Source organism: Botrytis fragariae (genome assembly GCF_013461495.1).
Source record: "Botrytis fragariae strain BVB16 chromosome Unknown tig00000001, whole genome shotgun sequence".
In the NCBI taxonomy this organism is placed as follows: Eukaryota; Fungi; Ascomycota; class Leotiomycetes; order Helotiales; family Sclerotiniaceae; genus Botrytis; species Botrytis fragariae.
Genome location: NW_023500987.1, coordinates 1,494,916 through 1,516,581, shown reverse-complemented (window position 1 = coordinate 1,516,581; position 21,666 = coordinate 1,494,916). Strand labels below are relative to the sequence as shown.

Here is a 21,666-nt window from a genome sequence, read left to right as displayed (position 1 = left end):
AGAATGTATGTATGTAGAAGTGATTGAAAATGCTAGATTTCCCGCGATTACTGTCTGTAAGTACTATCAAGAGCCATCGGTTCATTTGATAACATGAGTTACACGGTTCTTCAATCTTCTTCATCTTCATCGTCTTCGTCATCGTCGTCTTCATCATCGTCATCGCACTCGTCATCGTCATCGCCACCATAACCCCCACCCCCACCCCCTCCATGTCCACCGTTATTTCCTCCACTTCCGTGTCCTCCGTTGTTCACCCCTCCCCCTCCCCCTCCATGGCTTCCATTATTTCCTCCACCACCACCGCTGCCACCACCTCCATGACCTCCTCCTCCCCCTCCACCACCACCTCCGGTCCCATTACCAAGATTCAATGTATTTACTTCGGAGCAGAACGAAGACCATAAGCTTGACCACTCCGTGTACCCAGTTTGTGTAGTTATGAGCATTCCTGCTAGGTTTGCAGACGCAAGCTGACTCACGAGAGCAGTTTGTTCTGTTGTAGTTCCAGTAAAATCATGAATTGCATAAGTTGACTTAGCTAGTAAGGAATTATCCAAACTAGTTAATAAAGTTTCATTGAAGTTCGCATAAGACTCTTCGAAAATGTTGATGCTATCAGCCAGTGTATAGAAGGACGCATCGACCGCAACACCGGGGTTGAAATATATGTAATCTTTCCCAGCTCCTAATGATGTTTTCGCGTATGTGGTAAGTGTACTCATATATGAGAATGTTGAGTTGTTTGATGGCGACTCATCGAAGAAAATTCCGCCTATTGGAAGCTCTGTTGGTGAGTTCCACCCGACAAATTTATCGATTTCTGCTTCGATTTCTATAACATCTCGATTTCCGTAAGAGGTATAGACATAGCCAAGAGTCAGGACGTTTGCGTAGCTACTTAGATTTGTAAGGCCTGCAACATAATTGACATCTGGGTCCGTAAACGCCAAATTGGGGGCAACAATCACATGAAACTTAAGTTCTGGATTGGCAACAATCGAGGTGGTAAGTGTACTCCATGAAGTCGAATTGTATGGGTACATATAAAGTGGAAGAAACACGAAGGCTGGCAGAACCATGTTGACGACGGGGACGTATCCGTCACACGGATTGTTTGAAAGCAAATGAGCGGAAACGAGCGAAAACCAGTAATACCAAAAATGCAAACTATAGAACGTGCATCATAGCAGAGAATTATAGAAACGTTACAAGAGGAGACTTCTCCTTCACCAAAAGTCGCTTTCCACATCTGGCCATACGGTCGAAAATACGATACTTGGCAAATGTACCATTGAAAATTTAGCTCGCATATACATAGTATATCTTACTGAATCTCTCAGGCTGAATTTCTTCATTGCAATATATATGCAAGCCTTTTATGACACCTTCCAAATGTGTGTGAGTTGGCTTCGATTACGCGGCTGGACTGAACGAACAGAGGTGAGAAGCTTGACATGGTCAATATCTTAAGTAGGAATGTGCAATGTTGAGGAAATGAGATGGATGTAGTGGCTGGATAAAATTGAGGGTTAAAGGGGAAAAAGAAGTTTCCTTAGCCCTTCGCTTGCAGTGGGTGAGAACCCAGAGCCCTATACCCCTACATTTCCCCCATCCTCTTCGGCCTCGACGGGAAGATTTTGCATTGTACCTTCCTACTCGTCTGCTAACGATTCCTTCTTTCATTTCAATATCGGCCAAGATTCTAATGCAGAAATACCTACGGCCTGAATTATTGCTTATTTCTCGGTCCCCACCCCGGAGACACATTTGTTCCCCGCGACGCTCAATCTTGATTCCGGGTTCGGAAACTTGTTCCTTCATATTTTCTGCTCAGGGGAATCACAATTGCGACATCTCATCGTCGCAATATTGATACAGTAGACAAAGATTGCAAGGCTGAATTTCTCCGAGACTACCATGCTAAGAAATTCTACGACGTTACAACCCAAGTCTGCCATTATCTCTGCAGCAATTATTTGTTGCGAGACCCTATCACCCCAGCAAATATGGCTTATCTTTGGCATTTTTGAGCATTTTTGGTAGTCAACACCGTTTTGGTGTTATAGCAGCGTCACAGCACGGCGAAAAAGCTCCTCATGAGGCTGCTTTTCTGTCAATAGGATCAGCTAGGTATTATTCTGACATCAAAATATTGATTGCTACTAGCCATCCGACTACTTGGGATACCAGACTAGATATACCCAGATCTTGGCATGGCATGATGCCTTTCGTTTTAGCTTAGGGTACGATGCATCAAGTATCGCGTCTATTGCCCAGAAAAGCTGATCTGCTGGAAAAACTCAGTCGCTGAAGTTTTTGTTCCCTTGTTGATTTTTAACCTGTTTCCACTCAAATTTTCATTTCTCGAATCTTTCCTTTCCTCTTTCTTGACGAGCACCCGTTGCCTTCTCATTTTTGCTGCATCAAAATGGCTGAATTTTAGTGGCCGTTGTGTAAAGCTGTCATCCATCTCAATTCTTGAAGCAAGATCCTTTTATTGACGCCACTCTCGTACTGTTGTCTAGACTTCGGTATCTCAATTCTTATGTCCTGTACTTGTCGTCATCTTTATGTTTTTGAAGTTTGCAACAGCTCCTACGCTCTGATCAGATTTTTCGAACCTACTACACTAAGGGGTATATTTTTGTGTGGTGATGATGGTCCCGATAATAATAAGCTAAGCTATATGTGTCTTCGTGACTGTCATTGGGATAGAAAGTTTCCCACAGTTCACTATATGGGTATTCGATACCTTTCTCAAAGCTACCGCTGACCTTGGGCAATCATTTCATATTTCATTCCAAGCTCTACACTTTCAATGATCTCTGCTATGAGCTGGAAGTCTTCAAACGTGAACAATAACCGGTCTATCAAAAGGGCCGCTCTGAACGGCACATTGGATGGTTCAGTTCGTGGTGCTCGTCACCAAACTAGTAAGATAATACTTCTCTGGTCTAGAGGGAAAAGAAGGACATCGATGTATCACATCTATTAAGGGCCTATCACCTTTTCATCCCCACACAGTTTGATTCACTTAGTCGATGCTCTTTTTTCTTCCTTTTTCTGAGTAGAGATACCCTAATACGCAAGGCAGATTGGTGCAATCGGCTCAATCAAACACAAAGTTTCTCGAGATTTAACTCAACTTCGCCACCGGAATTCACGAAGTATAAAAGTTTTGACTTCTCACGTCTCTGCAAATAGCCTAATACGATCATTTTACTCAATCAAATGAGCAACTCAGAGGTGCGAAATATTGTATCTTAAAAGATTGCGTGTCCCATGCTTGCCAAATTTTGATAATTTTGGTTTGTTCCTGCATTTTGACAATAGTTGGGGGCATGAATTGTCTTGCTACATACTAGGATCGGTTTTTGATCAAACCAAAGAATGGTTTGACATAGATACTTGAATTCTATCTTACTGCAGGTGCAGAGCAACGTTCCAATTGTCTATTTATGCCCACATAAACTATTATCCCACTCATGTACGCATCGTTGTTCACATCGGAACTATATACGTAGCCCAACACAGTTTTGAACATGCAATTGCGGGGAAGCTGAAGATTCCGGATAATCTCTCGGACCTGCAGTGCTACAATGAGTCCCGTAAACCCACTTGCTGATTCGCTCAATCCATCGTTGTTTGCATATTGTATTCTTATCGTGAGCTCTCAACCTTTCGAAATAGGCATATAAGATGTCGATCAATACCTTACTATATCTATTTCAACAAAATAACCTCAAAGAAAGGTCGGCGACAAATATCCAAGGCCATCTTTTATTTCGAAATTGAGCATTCTCGATTCTAGACAATGTCAATGTTTACCTCACCTTTGAAACACCTGCTCCTTGCTGGGGTGGCGTTATACGATGTCTCTGTCAGTGCTTCAGTGCTTCAGCCTACTCCCCCAATGGGTATGCAAATTCTCAATGCAGCAATCCTTATGGTAATAGCTAACTGGGTTAAGGCTTCAATAATTGGTCGGCATTTATGTGTGGGCTTAATGAATCGCTATTTGTTGAGACAGCCCAGGCAATGGTGGAGAAAGGCCTACTTGCAGCAGGTTACAATCGACTTAATCTAGATGACTGTTGGAGTCAAGGTAGTCGGGAAACGAACGGTAGTCTCTTATGGAACACCGAGAAGTTTCCACGCGGCCTTCCATGGTTGACCGGCTATTTGAAAAGCCTGGGGTTTAATTCTGGAATCTACACCGATGCTGGAATCAATTCTTGTGGTGGATATCCAGGTTCGTATGGGTATGAGGAACTTGATGCTCGAGCTTTTGCCTCATGGGGTTTTGATTACCTCAAGGTTGATGGCTGTAACATGCCTGTAGCAACCGAGCAAGAGTATGAGCGTGTTTACGGGCATTGGCATGGCGTCTTAAGTGCATTGGAGAGCCCTCTCATCTTTTCAGAGTCTGCTCCGGCATACTTTGCAGAGCAGGACAATCTAACCGATTGGTATACTGTAATGGACTGGGTTCCGAAATACGGGCAGCTTGCTCGTCACTCGCGTGATACACTCGTCTGGAACTCAACTTCATATTGGCCCGACATCACTGGATGGGATTCTATCTTGTTCAACTATGGACAGGAAGTAAGATTGGCGAGATATCAGAAGCCTGGGTACTTCAACGATCCAGATTTCTTGATTGTTGACCACTTCGATTTATCGCTCAATGAAAAAAGGTCACATTTCGCTATCTGGGCCTCACTATCGGCCCCTCTTATTATCAGTGCTTATATTCCGGCATTTAGCGCAGATGAGGTTGCTTATCTCACTAATAAAGATCTAATTGCCGTAAACCAAGATTCATTGGCATTACAGGCGACACTTGTCAGCCAAGATGGTACATGGGATGTTTTGACCAAAGATCTAGCAAATGGGGACCGACTTCTCACTGTTATCAATCGAGGCAATCTAACGGCTAGCTACAAAGTACCATTTCAAAGGATTGGTATTTATGCATCAGCAGTCAAAGTCAAAGACCTCTGGACCGGGAAAGTCTCATCCTCATCCAAGGTAGTCACAGCTGACAATGTTCCTTCGCACGGTACTGCAGTATATCGTATTTCTACTGGATATGGAAATCTAAACGTTATACCGACTGGTATGATCTTCAACACAGCATCACTGAATGTTCTTACCTACTCTCGTCAAGGCCTAGCGTGGGCAGCCTCTCTCGGATCGGACGAGCAAGTATGGCAAACTGATGAGGATGGTACTATCAAGGGAATTTTTGATACTTCTAAGTGTCTAGCAGATCTTGGAGGAGGAAAGGTATCACTGATTGCATGTTCTGGCAAAAAGAATCAGAGATGGGAGTACTATGTTACTGGAAATCTCGTAAGCCTCAGTACTGGGTCGTGTTTGGCTGAGACTAGTGGAGACGTTGTGACGGCGAAATGTCAATTTGAAACCAACGGGCAAGTGTTTGGTTTGCCTAGTGGAATTGATGTTATTGGGCAATAAATGTATTGGCATTGTTTGGAGAAAGTTTATTCCCGAAGACCATTAATGTATTCTACCTTGTGTACTAAGAAGAGCATATCAATATGACCATTATGAGAAAAATGACGCTTGATACGTATATGGCTGTAATTCATATGCGAGTAAGCTGCCGGAATAGCTTCTTTTATCTTTTCTGATTACACCATTATTTCCTCTGCATTTATCAGTCGTAAAATAACACATTCAGCTTCTTTTCAGCTTGAGAAATACGAGAATTTGCATGCGCAAAATTAGCAACTTCTGCTTCTGCTACGTTACAACACAATACCCCGCCAAAAACAGCCCCGCATCAAAATGTTGGACCGACGGATGTTCAACTCCGATATTATCCCGTCATATCCCAACTTTCAATATCATCACCTGATATGGCATATCCATTGCTTACCACATGGCACTGGACCATATAACACTTTGCTTGTCCCTGAACCTACGTAACTCTTTCTGAACAATAATTTCAAGCAAAATGCCGGAAACAAAGTCAAAACTCCTTGAATCTCTCGAACAAGATGGCTTCGTTCTCATCCCCTCTCTTCTAAGTCAAGCAGAGATTGATTATCTCCGTATCGAAGCGGAAAAAACTGTCGACCTTGCTCGCTCTGGCTCATGGCCATATGTTCGAACGCTTCCCAAGCAATTTCCACCTTGGAACATAGGAGAAGGAGAGTCACCTGCGAAAGATGGTATTTGGGGTGTTCAATCACTCATGAATCCCAAGCTTGCAACTTCATCATCATTTATCAAGATCTACTTCTCGGATAAGATGTTGGGTGTAGTGAAAGAGCTCCTGCAATGCGAGGACGAAGATTTAGTCATGGAACTATTTAATTTATTGATTCGTCCTGATCGCGACTTCGAGCTTCGTTGGCACCGAGATGATATCCCATCTTCTGCCACGGCTGAAGAGGAACTCGCAAGACTAGCGGAGCCTGCATGGCATGCGCAATGGAATATGGCATTGTATGATGATTCTTCTTTGATTGTGGTTCCCAAGTCTCACAAGAGGGCGAGGACCGCCGCAGAGAGAGATATGAGTGAATATGAGATGGGAGTACAGGGCGAGATCAGAGTAGAGATGAAAGCGGGAGACGTGGTGTTTTATGACAACAACATTTTGCATAGAGGAAAGTATGAGAGTGGTAAGGAAAGGGCAACACTACACGGGAGTGTAGGTCATCGGAATGGCAAGGGAGTGAGAGCCAGGAACGTACTGCAGCATGGATTGAGGGAGGTGAGTTGAAAATATTCTACCCTTTGAAATGAATAGCTGTTAAGCGACAACGCTGACATCATTGATAAATTCCAGTGGGTTGGTGATATTGATCTTAGTGTACTGAACGAAGAAGAGAAAAAGAGAGCGGAGGGAATGAGGAAGAGATTATTGGGCATGGCTGAAGAGAGTGGTGAAGTAGGTTATTCATTGGATGGATGAGATTGGATAATGAATTAGGATCAATAAAAGGTGACAGGCAATCTGTAAATATGCATTGGAAGCCCAGATAACTTGGAAAATTGTTATCTCTAACTAGTGGAAGAATCTTGATCCTCTTAAAGATTTGGTAAATTCATTATTGGCAGGTTTCCTTCACCATACAATACGGTTGAACCGCAGAGGTTGGTAGTGAATCATAGCTACTAGAAACTTGTCAAGAAACTACATTACCGGTATTCTTTCGTTATCAACTTGGTACAGTTACTAAAGCTCTATACCGTTCGCTTGCTGTAGCTCCCCGAGGCGTTTATCCTCATAAGTGAAATCATCAGTCTTAAATCAATCTCTTTAGCATATCAAAATTTTAAATCGATCGCGCTCTCCGCAGAAACTCCCCGTGTCCATCAATATCTACAAGTTGCCAAGTTTCACCAAAATATCTCTCCATATTCAAACACTTTTCAGAGTTCGAAAACGAATAAATTGCGACCTCGGTCTTCTCTCATACATATCCCAAAATAGGGATCCAACAGAAGTTCACAAAAGCGGTAAGCTATCATCCGAATCACTTGGTACAAGTAATTACCACTGACAGATAACACTAGATCGCATGAACTTTGCCATTTCTTCCTGTCTCGAATATTCGTTACGGAGATCATGGATCGACAAGCAAGAATCAATGAAGCCAAGCAGGGAATCGAGGCCATGTTCGAAGGCTTAGATGACGGCGATGCGGCCGACATAGTTGAGATCTGCCAGAATGCAATCGAAACTATCGAGATGAGATATGCAAAGAAACTCAGAGTCTTTAAAGAATTCTACAAGCCCCTGTCTGACAGCGAGACCGACGAAAACAACTCTGTTGATGCCACGCAGAAGATCACCAACAAGTACTTTCAGCTTTACCAGGCACTCCCCGCTTTGGAGAAATTGCGAGATTTGGGCAAGAATTCTTTGTCACTCTGTTCAAAAACGTCTTACTAACATGAAACAGATCAGAAAAGAAAAAACACAAAGATTGAGTTGAATTTTCAAGTAATGATTGCTGAGCGAAAGGAACGTCTCGAAGACTTGAAGAACGAAAATTAAATCCAGGACACAAACTGGAGTCTATTTCTCTTGGTATGTTGACGGGGAATCCACTGGCTCTGAAAATATGGTGAACAAGAAGTAGAAGTTTTCGCACAGGCAATATGGTTATGGTTAGGTGATTCCATGGTGATGGGCTAGGTACAAGGAGGAACACTGACCAGGTATTCTACTCAACTAAAGCATTAGTTGTTCTCAATAGGCGCCGGAATAAGGAACAATCGGAGGGCTAGTTCTGAATAAGAACAGGAAAAAGATCTCTTACCACCAATTTGCCACATCGCTATGCGTATAACGCTGAATTTGATTGAAGTGAAGTGAAGTGATCTCATGAAAGCTATAATTAGATGATTTGGGCTGATGATTGAAGAGCACCTCAAAGATGGGATATGATAAACTGTCGATGATCTATGTTCCTGTAGCACCAGGCTTTGTAAGGTTCAGGATTGGTCTCAACTGAAACCGAAGTGACGTGCCTAGCTTTGGTAACATGCCTAATTTCAATTTTGCGACGGTCAGTTCAACAAGAAATGATGGGCATCTCTCTAGTATTCAAGGTGTGGTAGAAACAAGTAAAGTAGCCCGCTATGGAGTTTGGTCATTCACGCTCACAGAACGACAGTTCACTTTGCTCTTCGCGTTGAAACGCGCTCGAAGATGCTGCCTCAAAGTCTCATCTCAGATCTCAAACCATAAATTCATGCATAAGGGGAACTGTTATGCAAACGGATAACGAAGATTCATGATATAGAGCATGATATAGAGCATGATTAATTTTGAATTTCAGTTTGTACTTACGAAGAGACACGTTTGTCCTAGATACATTGGTAGAACGACAGAGGGTTTGAAACTTGGATAGAGAAGAAACACATGAGAAGGTCTTCGTCTTATTTTCTGTGCCAGCAGTCAAGTGCCCGGCTAGAGTCCCGAACATGGCACTGTTGATCAACATAAGCAACGGGAGTTTTTGATAAAGGTAGAGGCTATATCAATCACTTCTAGACTCTCACTGAGAGTTTCCATAACATCAACACAGAGTGAAGATGCTAATCGGATGTAGTGCCCGCAATTCAGAGTCGAGACTCTTCAATTTCCCATAGGAAAGAGTGGAGGCAAGAGACACGAGCGCTGAAAGGCCCTTTGCATTATAGTAAACACAAAAATACGAATGTTAATCCGACTTCAGGAACCAACTTCAAGCATTTGGTGTACATGATTATTTGCAAGTCACAAGTCGTTTCAATACTGTTGCAAAATCAGGAAAGGGGGAACTGAAAGCCCTTGAAGATGAAAGAAGCGGAGAACAACATCAGCTAATGCTAGGTGGATGGGCATTGTATCAATGGAGAACAGAACAGCAAGTCTACTATCTAGCAGGGTCTAGATTTGTACATGATCCACATCAATCTCAAGAGACCGCTTTTATCTTCCTCTACTGTGCAAGCAGGGACTGAAAGCGCAGAAAAACTATCTTCCTTATCTGTTGTGCTCAGCATACCATTTCGAAAGCAGAAACGCTTTGTTCTCCAGATCCTCATCAATCTTATCTTCTCTACCATTTTAGTCCAAGTATATAACCATTAAAGGGACTGACTGAGCCTCATGATCAAAAAAGGACACCGCAGATATTAAATATCTGCTAAAGCCACTTTTCAAATGAGCCTCTTGATCCGCAGAGAGGAAAAAGAACCTTCCAGACGCCAAATCCGTGGTCGAAGATTACCTTCCTATCCTAGCATTTTAGCTCGTTTTCTATTCTGAACTCATGACATCGTTCCTCCTATTTTTATTCCCTGTCTAGCTATGTTGCTGTGCCTCTGGTCTGGCTCAAGATCCAACCAAAATAAGCCAAAAGTGAAGGATAAAAGTTGCTGACTCGAATTTACAGATCCTGCAATTTCCTATGGGGGCCAGAGCCTTTGTATATCGTAGCCAGAAATGGTTTACATGATGGGACCGGCACCGAACAAACCAGTTGCTTTTGAAGATACGGACTAAATCACTAGAAGAGTACGCCGAGTTAGCCCGAGATCGGTTCCGAAATCCCACTTTACTTGTACCGTTACCTTCATCAAACTGTCAAAATCGTGACTTATCGGCAGTTCAAACACAGTCAGCTTAATTCGGGACTTTCATGATCGATGCCGGATATGCAGAATAACCTATCCGCATGTACTAATACTCATGTAAAAGACAACAGTTGGAATCTGTAGATTTGACATCTGTAGATCCTGATAACAGTTGGTGGTCTGCGATCATTAATCAAAGGTTGACGCGTCAAAAAGAAAAGAACGGATCAGGGGCAACAGAGATCTCTGCATCAACCATATCAATTGAGCCTCAGATATTGGATACATGTAAGATAAATCATTTACTACACCAATATTCCAAGTGCGGTGAATGCAATGGCAGGCTACGTGTGAACTACGCATCTTCATCACACCACACCACACTACACCACACCAATATCTTAAATCTTTTGCCGCTTAGAGGAGCAGAGCCTCATTTGCGAGATTGAATGATTTGGAATGCGACAAGGAACGAATCCCAACCAAATACTTAGCTGCTATACCATGGTATGCACATGCAACCCAAGCTGGCTCGAGGCTGGACACCCCGCACGCCCGCGATTGTAAATTGAGCAACCAAGTCAGTGTGAAAATTATGGGAACTCAATACTTCGCATGCACGATGAATCACTACTCAGGCCGAGAATCACGGAGCCGTCTGTCAAAATCTTTTGGGTCCGCCAGTATGAAGATCTTTACTTCAATAGTGTCCGTTGAAAGACACCAAATATCTGTACGTATGCACTGCGCCCTTCCAATCCAAACCATGCCTTGACTTACCTGAATACTGGGTAGATTTCAATCATTTGACCAACGGGGTATACGAACATGCCACACGTATGTGCGTCGAATCGGATACGGAAAAAGCTCCTTAAAGCCGGGGAAAGGAGAAAAGGTATAATATTGACCCGAGTCCGACCGATCGCGAGCTAGATGTGTGATGATATCTCTCCCATTTGATTGGCACCTAGAAGGCGCATTTGACGAGTTTGAAGATTGATGGGAGCCTAGTATGATTCACAAACAAGGTGTTTCGTTCGTACAAATAATATCCACTAGCCATTTACATATATGCATCCACATGGCAATTTGGGCTTGCCGAAACATCGGGTCGAATTGATCATTGGTAGAATTGTTCAATAAAACTTTTCCCACTCGGATGCAGATTAACCTGCTTGTTTATGGAAAATAAATTGGCAATCCAAGTTTGTGAAGAGGAATGTCATTTGATGTGCTTTAGATATTGGTAGGCTTGGTAAAATGGGTAAATGTGCTGCAAGGATTAAACATTGGTACTGGGCATTGGTGGAGATATCTTGAATCTCGATGTTAAGGGATATTTTGATGCTTTGCCGCGGGAACTTATACAGTATTCTAATTGTCTTGACTCGAGCTTCTGCTTCGGATCCGAATTTTAATCGGAAACCCATAAAGAGATAGAGGTACAAATAGAGGGGAGCTCGGTTACAGACTGAGCTCCCTGAGTCCCCTCATTCCAATGGAGTTTTTCGTGCGTCTAACTCAAACAAAAACCCATTAAAAAGCGAGTATCCACTACAACTATTTTGTCTGCTTTTCCCACTTTCCTCTATATCACATGTACGTGAAAGGTCACAGGCTCACAGGCAGCGAATGCACAGCCGTTTGCTATGCTGTATGGTCCAGAATTCAATTGACTTCATAGCGTGTAAAAAACCCCTTCCCCTCGTTTATTAAAGCCTCATTTGCAAAATACGACTTACTGAATTGGGAGCGTATTGAAGCTATCTATCCATCTATCTATCTATGCTATGCTATGCAGGGCTCTGGCAAGGATGTTGGGAATCTGGCCCCAACTGAATTTCTGCAACCACATGGCTTGCCTGTCTTTCACATGGTATTTCTAGCGATGGAGATAAGATGTTATGTACATTGTAACCCCCGTAGTTGACGGAGAAATGCCCTCAATCTTCAACCTACGGAGTATGAAGCATACTGTGAGTAGGCTATCGGGGGAAAATATGTGCGAAATTCGGTGAAGAATTGAAGAATTGGAGAACCATTTCCCTAATCGTTGATTTCGAGCAAGCGACCAAGACGGGCCATTCAATGTATTGCCGATATCATTCGTGCGGCAAGACTCCTCCGCACAAGGAAAAGGGAACTCCGTTGCCTGTATTCCGTATCTGTTCAAAAGGAATAAACACTAATACATCCGCCAGTTCCATACTCCACAATTTGGACGGATCGACCGTAAATTGTCAATTCCTTCGTCTGTTTCATTGCGGCGCATAAAGTCGCTATGTAAGCTACATATGTAAACCATCACGAGTCAATATCGCAATACATTATGGAAACGGAGGATGAATACTGAATCGTTGATCAATAAGTTCCGTTCGAGCCCTAGAAAATAGCCAAACGATCCACCCTCCCCACTGTGACTCTTATCACCGTCTACTGCCGCAACGGATATTCCCGTGATGATATGAAGGCTCGAAGTGACGATGAATGAATTTCGGGATACATAGGGTCCTGTAGTACCTACTTTGTACTATGGAGTGGAGTTTTACCGAATTTTATCGTAGGTGGAATTCCATGCCTAACTTCCCCGGCTGGTAGCCGTGGATCGTTCACAGGAGGGTCTCCATAAGTGAGCGCTTGTAAGTAGGTTTTGACTTTCATCGATCGCAGATCAGTAGGTGTTTAAATGCCTAAAAATAAATGTAGAGTAAAGCACTTACCTACTGTGCTCGCCAGTAGTCAGATGAAGTTCGTTAGACAATGATTGCGATGACGACCCGCGAAAACCATTGCGGAGACACAACTTCCTGGATATCAAGTTTGGAAGTATTCGAGTATCGATGAAGAAAGGAATCAAAACCTATATCCAGGGAGTAAATCTCCTCGTTGCAACAAGTATATCGCTTTTCATTGGCCTAATATACGATGTTCTCCATTATGATCTTTTCAAGGATACAATTTCGGAAATCTTGTTGAAATGCAGCTAAGTAGAGTATATGATTTTCTAACCACGACTTATCTGGGCAATCAGAACGAAAATGGGCCCTGTTGCTTTTCAAACCAGCCCCCAAAAATGTGGCACGGGTGTCCTCTTCTACCTACGCCTTGTGGGATTTATAATAAATTTCTTCTCCATTGTATCATCTTTCCACTAATCCGCTAGTAATCAGGAATAGAACACCACCACAAGTAAATACCTCGAGGTTCAATTGTTGATTGGCAGATACCTGTTGGGTATGACAGGAGAAGAAGAAAATACAGGCAGGCTGTGACCCAGCCCTAGGCTTGAGTCCTGATCTGTATGGAACATTCCATCTAATGTCTGCTAATTGCCTCGAACAGGAAAGTGGGCAGTGCACCTGGTATTTTCCCACGTGAAAACCTCATTTTGAGCAAAGCCCTGGACGCTTTTACAACGAAATCGAAAATACATGATCGACGGGCGGTGAAATGAAAGTATGGGGGGTTGAGATACTGCATGAGAGGTAGTAGATGTGTGGGTGGTAACAGAGTGTTGATATCAAATGATCAAATGAATTTACCAATCTCGTCAGAGCACTCTACTCGGTGTCTATGTAGGGGATCTAAAGGTGGCTTCACAAACAAAGACCAAATCTTGTTCAGCCTTACGCCGCGAGCATTACATTAGCTGCTAGGAATCGGTCGGTGCTTCTTTGCTGCGGAGGCTCCGTCAAATAGTACGATGCGGGATACGCAACCAACAATGTGCTGGGTGAACAAGCCTCAGGGACCAGAAGGCTTGAATCTATGTACGTAGGTTGGTATGTTTGTTAACGTTACTTTCTCATCCATGATCAATCGGGTATGAACAATGCTGGTGATGCCATCCATCCATGCATCCATCTGGCTTAGAGAACAAATGAACATACGTATAATCTAATTCACGGCGGTGAGTCAGTATGCATACCATTACGATTTGTGTCTCCGCATCCTCGTCATTTCTTCCGAACTCGGTGGAATAAGTGTGGCATGTTAAACTTGATATCGATTATAGTATGAGCCGACTATACTACATCGATTTGAAGCCATCACTCCTAGCCAGGATCGTAGTTGAAAGATTCACATGAATAATTTAATGACAAAGCAATGAGGGCGATACGATTAGATCCACTATCTAATATGATCCCTTCATTATCGTCGTTGTCATCTACAGTAGGAATCTAGATCTACTATCGATATCAATATATCAGCCTATAACCCCTCGTTCCCAACCCAATCAAAACCCCCCATTTCCTAACAAGTTAATCGGAGCTTGCGAAAATGGGTAGCGCATCATAACCCCATATTTGGCATCTAATCCACACTGTCTATTCTTAACGTTAAACGACATTTGGTGTACGTTGTGAGGCTATATTAGTGGAGAAAGGGAAAGGGAAAGGATAGGAAAACAAAGCTAATAATTCAAGTAAATATGAGGGAAAGCGAAGGAGTCAAGAATTAAATTAAAGTCACGACATAACAGCTCCGTAATCAAGAACGATCTTTCCAACCAATAACATTGCTTCACTCGGACTTACCCAAGCCGCACCAGCAAGAAAATAGAATCCTTACGGACGAAAGCTCGAACGTAAAGTCTCAAACTAGCCTTGAGATTCTCCAATCGTGAAGTGAAGGATTATCCTAGACGTTAAGATAGCCTTAATTGGAAACTCCCAATGCGACTTCATGTCATTGTGCCTTACTCCTGCCTACGCGAATATCAAATGGCAATACTAGCATTTCAGATCTTCATATTTACAATCACCTTACCGCACAATCACGTTAGTTTTCACGTACAACGGTTGTACAAGAGGGATTTGGTGATTTCCAATTGCTCCGAGATCTTCTTCTCAAATTTCTTGATACTCCGCAAGGGTTTGGGATGCTATTAGGTATGGGGTAACCGTGCAAAAGGTCCGGATTGAACGGTTTAAAGTGGTCAAAGACCCTAATCTCTGGAGACCGTGGACATATTCCGTACCTTTTTTTGATTATTTTATAGGATGATATAATAGGGTATGATATATTTTGTGCATAAACTTTGACGTCTGCGTGCAAGGTCCAAGGCACATTTAATGATGCGGTGGAGTCCCCCGGTTTCTTCAGCCTTCGATCGTGTGGAGTTGTCTCAATTGCTCGGACCAAGATCAAGGGCTCAACTTGATACAACGGTCTAGTAAAAGTGTATGTTTGATTCTATCATAGACAGCCTGTCAAGTTTAGTAAAGCTTGAATCAAAGTCAAATCGGCGACCTTTACTTTGCACAATTTTCATCCGCCGTGATGTAGATATCAAAAGCACGATACAAATTATGAACTAAAATTCGTACTTTTCCAAAATCGTCAGTAACATGCAGTGTGTCTCTACGTATCTACACCCAATTACCAAGGGCATCAATGTTCACTATACCACACACAGCCGATGCAATCTATTTGCCAAGCCACAGCACAATTAGCAGTTGCTCAGCCCTTTTAAATCCCGGTACTTTGTCACTGGGAATTCTCGCAGCATATCCATTCCAATAAAGCACAGCGGGGCATCATGTCAGCACCTTAAAAGATGATTACAGACCAGTGGTTGAGGACAAGATATTCGATGAGACTTGGTATTGCTTGGCTTGCTTGTGCTTACCCATAATCATATCAAGCATGCCACGCATGGAAGCGTGATTGAATCATCTTCAGCGGTGACAAAGTCGTTGTGTGGGTTTAAGATATCACATAAGACTTCAAAAAAAGGGAATTGACTGGATATTGAAGCTCCGGGTACTTAATTTTACTCTAGAACAATAAGGTGATGAAAGGAATGAATGAGATGTTTCGCATGTATCATGTAATCCGCAAAGATATCCTAGAAGCCACGCGGGAAATGGAATAAGATACCCATGAACCATTCTCACGGGGGTGGAGACTTGGGAGAATGGCATTTTCCCACTTTGTAAGAGGAGCCGAAAGTCTGGATCTCGGCGTGTCTGAGGTGGACTGATACTCTTTGCTCTCTTACAAGATTCAGGTCATCGAGAACCCACATACTGAGAAACTCAACGAAAGATCATCAAAAGTTTGGGTCATCCACAAACAACATCTTGAGTTCAAAATCATCAGGATCAATAACATTAGTTGAATGCCAGACTTTCTCTGAGAGTATGCATCTCGGACGAAAGATCCCACTTCTGGAAGCTGTGATGGTAGATTGGAGAGACAAGCCCAGTAGTACTATTGATTCAGGAAGCGTAATTTCCAGCCTCTACGATGAAACTAGTGAACCTCTAATCGTGTCTATGCGATAATCTCATCTAAGCTCCTTAAACCTCTGTTGAAGGTACAGTATGTGGCAGTGGACTAATTCTCCGAAATGGCTTTTGGGTACCAAGCACGAGCAAGCTTCTGTCAGCTTTGATACGCTGATTGATCCAGGAACAGTCATCACTAGATTTGTAGTCTGGTATGGGTCTCTTGCTATCAGTCTACTCTCTTGGTACTAAAAATGCAGTGGTTCAAAATACGAAGAAGCAAGTACTCTGTCGACGACTAGTGTGGTAATGGAAACAGACTAGAACAATGAGGGAATTAGAAATAGAAGCATATGTGAAAACTCCTCGTGAGAGTCACTCGGTATTAAGAAAGGGGAACGTCAAGAAGCAAAGGCGGCAGGCAGGGCTCGTAATTGTCAATGTTCATAACGGGTTTATCAGGTCGATAAATCCGGATCCAAGACTCGTATATTGTTAATGAAGGGAGGTATTAATTTCGCCATGAAATCTGGAACACTTCGGTTGTAAATCCGATAATCCGTATGGTATTCATTGTCGATCGTTCATGGCAAAGAGCGAAATAGTCTTCACCGCAAAGCATTGTGTAACAGTCTCCTAAATCCGGTCTCGATCGCCCCCATTCTTTGGAAACCCGGTTTAGAACCAACTCGTATAGTAGATCTCGACGCCTTTAAGTGCCTAAGATAGTCATTTTATCGTTGTGTTGGAGGTCTAATGATTGCGGAAATCAATACCATTCGTCCTTGTTACGGTACATGATATTGAAAGCCAACACAACATTATACTTTCGGGTTATTTGGCATCTGTAAAGATGAGAGGGGAGATGGCGACCGGGTAGGGCTGAGCGGTCAATGGTGTCATGCGCAACAAGGCCACCTGGGCATCTAATGCGTTCTTCGGTCGTACCGGAATGAACGATGCGAGAATTTGTTCCTTTCGTAACTTGAGCATAAAATTGTGGCACTCCGCTACTGTTTGTCTTTCTCACCGTCGTTGAATTACGACTTCGCTCGCTTAAGCATGAATCTGCGACGATAATTGGTCAAAAAGTGTATAACAGGGTTTCGTATGCTCCATGCAACCAATTTTCCTGCGGTGTGGACTTTAATTGATGGCGGAGAGGCTGGGGTGTCTGTGTGTTCAAGGGTTTGATGTGATAGTGGTGTGGAGTGGTTCCCAAGAAAAATTATGGTAACATTTGTATTTTACCTTGTTCATCATCGTTTTACCACCCAATCAATATATTATCTTGTCCCAGGCATCATAGTCATCGGCGGCCGAAATAAATAAACATATGACAAAGCACGTGTACTTCCAGGGCTAGACGTAACACGGCATGTGTATGAGGGTTTTAGATGGGATCAAATCGCAATCAATTGCCTATTGATCAATTATGATAGACGGCGATGACAATTTCAAGATGCTGAAGATATTTCTTGGCTTGATTGGCTTGAATGATATTAACTTGTTTGCAACGCATTAACTCACCACTAGTTGAGACGGAATAATGGAAGGAATTATATTGAACGATAAAGGCCAGTTAGAATATTTAAGGAATATCGCGACATCCGCAACCATTTTCCCGTGGAAATTGGCTAAGTGTTTTCCAAGATAAAAGATGGTTTATTCTGCATGGCGATAGTGATTAAAGCCATCAAAGATACTCCATAGATCAGGCCCATAGGGGATCTTGCCCCCATTAGTTAACCTAATTTACGTACATACTGATCTAAACCCCCCTTTAACTTGACTTCGTAAACAGTACTCGCCAACTGTAGTAAATGCTCAGTATCATATACCATTAGTGCCATAATTAGATATTTCAGCCATGCTAATAATTCGGCGACCTCGAAGAATCTTGTGATTGTCCTTGGGGCAGAAAAATGGCAAAAGGGGAGGGGAAGCAAGACAAGAGCGGGCTCAAAGCCTACTAGTTAGGTGTTAGGTGTGTGATGAGAATGTTTACTCATGGCTTCCGATGTACCAAAATGGAGCCTCCCAGTCCCAGAACAGAAAACTATGCTTCCATTAATACAGACCAAGACTGTTTTCGAGATTGTAACAAAATGCTTCCGTAATTCGTAACTAATCCAGTGAATAGTGTCCGTCGCATTCGGTTATCGTCTATCGGTCTCTAGGTCTTTACTTTGTACTGGGGTGCAATTTCCCTTCAGTCTTCAGGCAACCATTATGAATATGCAACAAAGATGCAATCTGGTAACTATCTCCAACCTGGTCATAACGTGCAAGTATTTTCCCCAAAGAACGCCAATTTACCATGGTTAGATAGATGGGTCCGATTAGATTACCGTCGCCGTTGCTAATTACTAACCATTCGACCTTGCCTTGTTAGTACAGAGTAAACTGAATCATTCACACATCAATCACAGTAGTACTCACTGCATCGTACTTTACTTCTATGAGATGAAGATGGAGACTGTACCTAGTGTACAAGTGATTAGTTCTCCGTCTATAATTAACATTTACATCATGAGGGAAGGCAGGAGCGAAAAGAATACCTCATAAGGAAAAGTGGAAAAACGTAAATGCAAATGGCTAGGAGCAGTTAGTAGACTGTGTGTTTCGTTCGTTCGTTCGCTCGTGCGTTCATTCATTCAGCGCCATGGTTCATGGTTTGATAAAGGCTTCAAAATAGGTTTTGGGTTTGTGCTTCATCAACGCCTAATGTGTGCTCATAGGGCTGGCGAGTTGTTAATAGAGTTTGCTTTTTTCTTCTTCTTACTGCCTCACCCCTAGGTACGTATTGGCTGATTCTATCTCTGGAATTAGTCAAAATTAATAAATTGTGAAATGTTTCTAAATTTACCTACATTTTCCATCACACACATGCATACATCTCTCTGGATGAATTTCTCCGGTTAGTGGTTGGTGGGTGATGGTTGGATGCTGCTTTACGAGATAGACATTGATCATACTCATTGATATGGCGGAAATCTATTAATGGCCCTTAATTAATCCACAATTCCAATTCAGGATATCTTGACTACGAGATTGGATCTTTAGTACGCCTCATACATGCATGTGGATGAATGTACCCTTTTTAGGTTTGGACTCGGTGTTTGTGGAAGGATGGTGTGTGTGTTTATGTGTTCTGTGGCAGAATCGACTGCCCCAGCTGCACGGCGCACCTCCCGGCCGTTTTTAACAGGGTGCGCAAAGTGGCTTACAAGGGGGGCATGCTGTGCAGGGTATCCAAAGTAATTGCAGGGGATTTCCTCTTCTAGGGTCTTTCAACAGGGTTTCGTCGTTTGTGTTGTAGAGTAGCTGAGCAAGAAGTGCGCCAGGATTCGGGGCCAAGTGGTTTGGAAATTCCGTATAGCTGCGTCAGTTTGGTTATCCCACATTCACATATATATGGAGGAAGCCTCCCCAGTGTAAGGCATCTCAAGACCTTGTTGTAACAGAACTTCAGATCCTCCAAGGCTCCTCAGATCAGATTATATCTTCAACTTTTCTGCTTTTGATACTGAATCAGTACACTTTCATCACTTTGAACAAATTATCAACATGTCTCGACACAGCTACACATACTCCACGGCTACTACCGCCAGACATATGACAGCCCACGGCACCAGCAGTGCTTTCAGCAGCTCTGCCAATCCAGATGAAGATTGGACAAAGATCTCTGATCTTGCTGAGCGCAGAAGAATTCAGAATCGTATTGCTCAAAGAAACTACCGTAAGTTTTCCATGCAAGGTCTCGAATCATAAACAGCCACTGATTCCTTACCTCTAGGCAAGAAGCTCAAGAGACGTCTCGAAGACCTCGAGCGCAGAGCCGGTTCCTCTTCAGCATCTCCACCTCAGGCGCATGCGGAGCTTCACCAACAGCCAGAACGCATCAGCGAGAATCAACAATACAGAAGAAGCCCAGAACATGTGCAACGACAAGTTTCCCCAAGACTTTTGCCTAGCCAGTACACACCTCCAATGCACAGCGATGACGAGATCATATTTTCTCAAAACTTCGATCGTGATGGATCTAGGACGCCACCTCTATTTACATATCATACATACCCTGCGCCAGAGGATATTTCCTACCCACCATACCCACATTCGCAGCCATACCGCGCAGTTTCCGACAGTGAACGATCAGAGGCATACCAGCATTACATGGCACCGGTACCAGTTACCTTACCTTCCATGATGCATTTCAACGATGCAATCAAGCGAGAACCTGAAGACACCATGAGCCCATACAATATGAGCTACCAAGGCTTGCCAGCGATCGATATTCATTCTCATCACGGTTATGATAACCCTCATGTAAGGCACCCTCAAGCTGCAAAGCCACTTGGACTGGGTCCTAACAGATATATGCAGACGCCACCTTTATCACACTCTTACGAGCATTCTACCACATGCTCCGAGTCCGGATATCAATATCCTACTACTCCTCTTTCTATGCCTCCTTCGCCCGCATGATGACGCATATATGAGAGAGGGTATCAAAACGACAATTCAGGATATTTGGTTCTTTTGCTTGGGATATGTGAAACAGAGTTCGAAGTGCTCGACACTCGCTTTAGATGGATTGGGCATTGCTTGGAAATGACGGGAGATTTGAAGGGTCAATCAATGGGAGTCAGGAGCGTACGGAGTTTGATTTACTGCTGGTAGAAATGAAGGAACGATCCTATTGTAAATACCCAGTACGATTAGTGTTTTTTCCCTTTCATTCTTTTGTATAGCAAATTTGCACGACTTCTCTACACAATTTCTTCCCACTGTTCTCAATGCCGCTGTGATGTGTATTCCAAACCATTTTTAGAGGCTTTCATTGCCGTGCACCAAATGCCACTGCTCAGAATAGATGCACTCACAGCCACCAACATACACATATGCTTATTTGCACATTGAGATTTGATCTGCGCGGGCACCCGTCTCCATTCCAACAGTTGAGTGTGCAATTCAGACACAAGAGATACGCCACGGGATTGGGGACCATCATAGTTCGAGTATAGTAATGAAAGGATAAGGCCAGAGCTTCTCGGTCGAAGGATCCGTAACTGACCAGTTTTTTGCCTCGTACAACTCGGGTTATGCTCCTTGAAGAATCATGACCGAAATTGGTTCTAACACTAGTATCAAATTGCCGCAGTCGTACAGTTAATGCATGCTTTGTTGTAAATCAATGGTCCTGATCCTTGAAGTGCCAGTGTTACTGTTGGTGTTTGTTTTGTTGGTAGCGTTGTTGGAAAGCAATTAGAAGCATATCAAGATATCGATACCTGTCTTAAGTCCGAGTGTAGGTAACTAG

The 21,666-nt window shown here is 43.0% G+C and overlaps 5 protein-coding genes across 5 annotated transcripts; 4 read left to right on the top strand and 1 right to left on the bottom strand.

The window, feature by feature from the left end:
- Positions 1-110: 110 nt before the first annotated feature.
- On the bottom strand, positions 111-1,082 carry Bfra_000461 (putative spherulin 4-like cell surface protein; the record flags this gene model as incomplete). The annotated part of the gene is made up of 1 exon (XM_037330907.1): positions 111-1,082. One exon carries the CDS (start codon positions 1,080-1,082, stop codon positions 111-113), a length of 972 nt encoding a protein of 323 aa, XP_037197240.1.
- Positions 1,083-3,817: 2,735 nt separating this feature from the next.
- On the top strand, positions 3,818-5,484 carry Bfra_000460 (putative alpha- protein; the record flags this gene model as incomplete). Its single annotated transcript, XM_037330906.1, has 2 exons — positions 3,818-3,920; positions 3,974-5,484. 2 exons carry the CDS (start codon positions 3,818-3,820, stop codon positions 5,482-5,484), a joined length of 1,614 nt encoding a protein of 537 aa, XP_037197239.1.
- Positions 5,485-5,986: 502 nt separating this feature from the next.
- On the top strand, positions 5,987-6,952 carry Bfra_000459 (putative phytanoyl- dioxygenase protein; the record flags this gene model as incomplete). Its single annotated transcript, XM_037330905.1, has 2 exons — positions 5,987-6,751; positions 6,788-6,952. The coding sequence occupies 2 exons, from the start codon at positions 5,987-5,989 to the stop codon at positions 6,950-6,952; spliced, it is 930 nt and encodes a 309-aa protein (XP_037197238.1).
- A 657-nt stretch (positions 6,953-7,609) lies between these two features.
- On the top strand, positions 7,610-7,974 carry Bfra_000458 (uncharacterized protein; the record flags this gene model as incomplete). The annotated part of the gene is made up of 2 exons (XM_037330904.1): positions 7,610-7,842; positions 7,947-7,974. The coding sequence occupies 2 exons, from the start codon at positions 7,610-7,612 to the stop codon at positions 7,972-7,974; spliced, it is 261 nt and encodes an 86-aa protein (XP_037197237.1).
- An 11,939-nt stretch (positions 7,975-19,913) lies between these two features.
- Positions 19,914-20,831, top strand: Bfra_000457 (putative transcription factor bzip protein; the record flags this gene model as incomplete). The annotated part of the gene is made up of 2 exons (XM_037330903.1): positions 19,914-20,085; positions 20,143-20,831. The coding sequence occupies 2 exons, from the start codon at positions 19,914-19,916 to the stop codon at positions 20,829-20,831; spliced, it is 861 nt and encodes a 286-aa protein (XP_037197236.1).
- Positions 20,832-21,666: the final 835 nt, after the last annotated feature.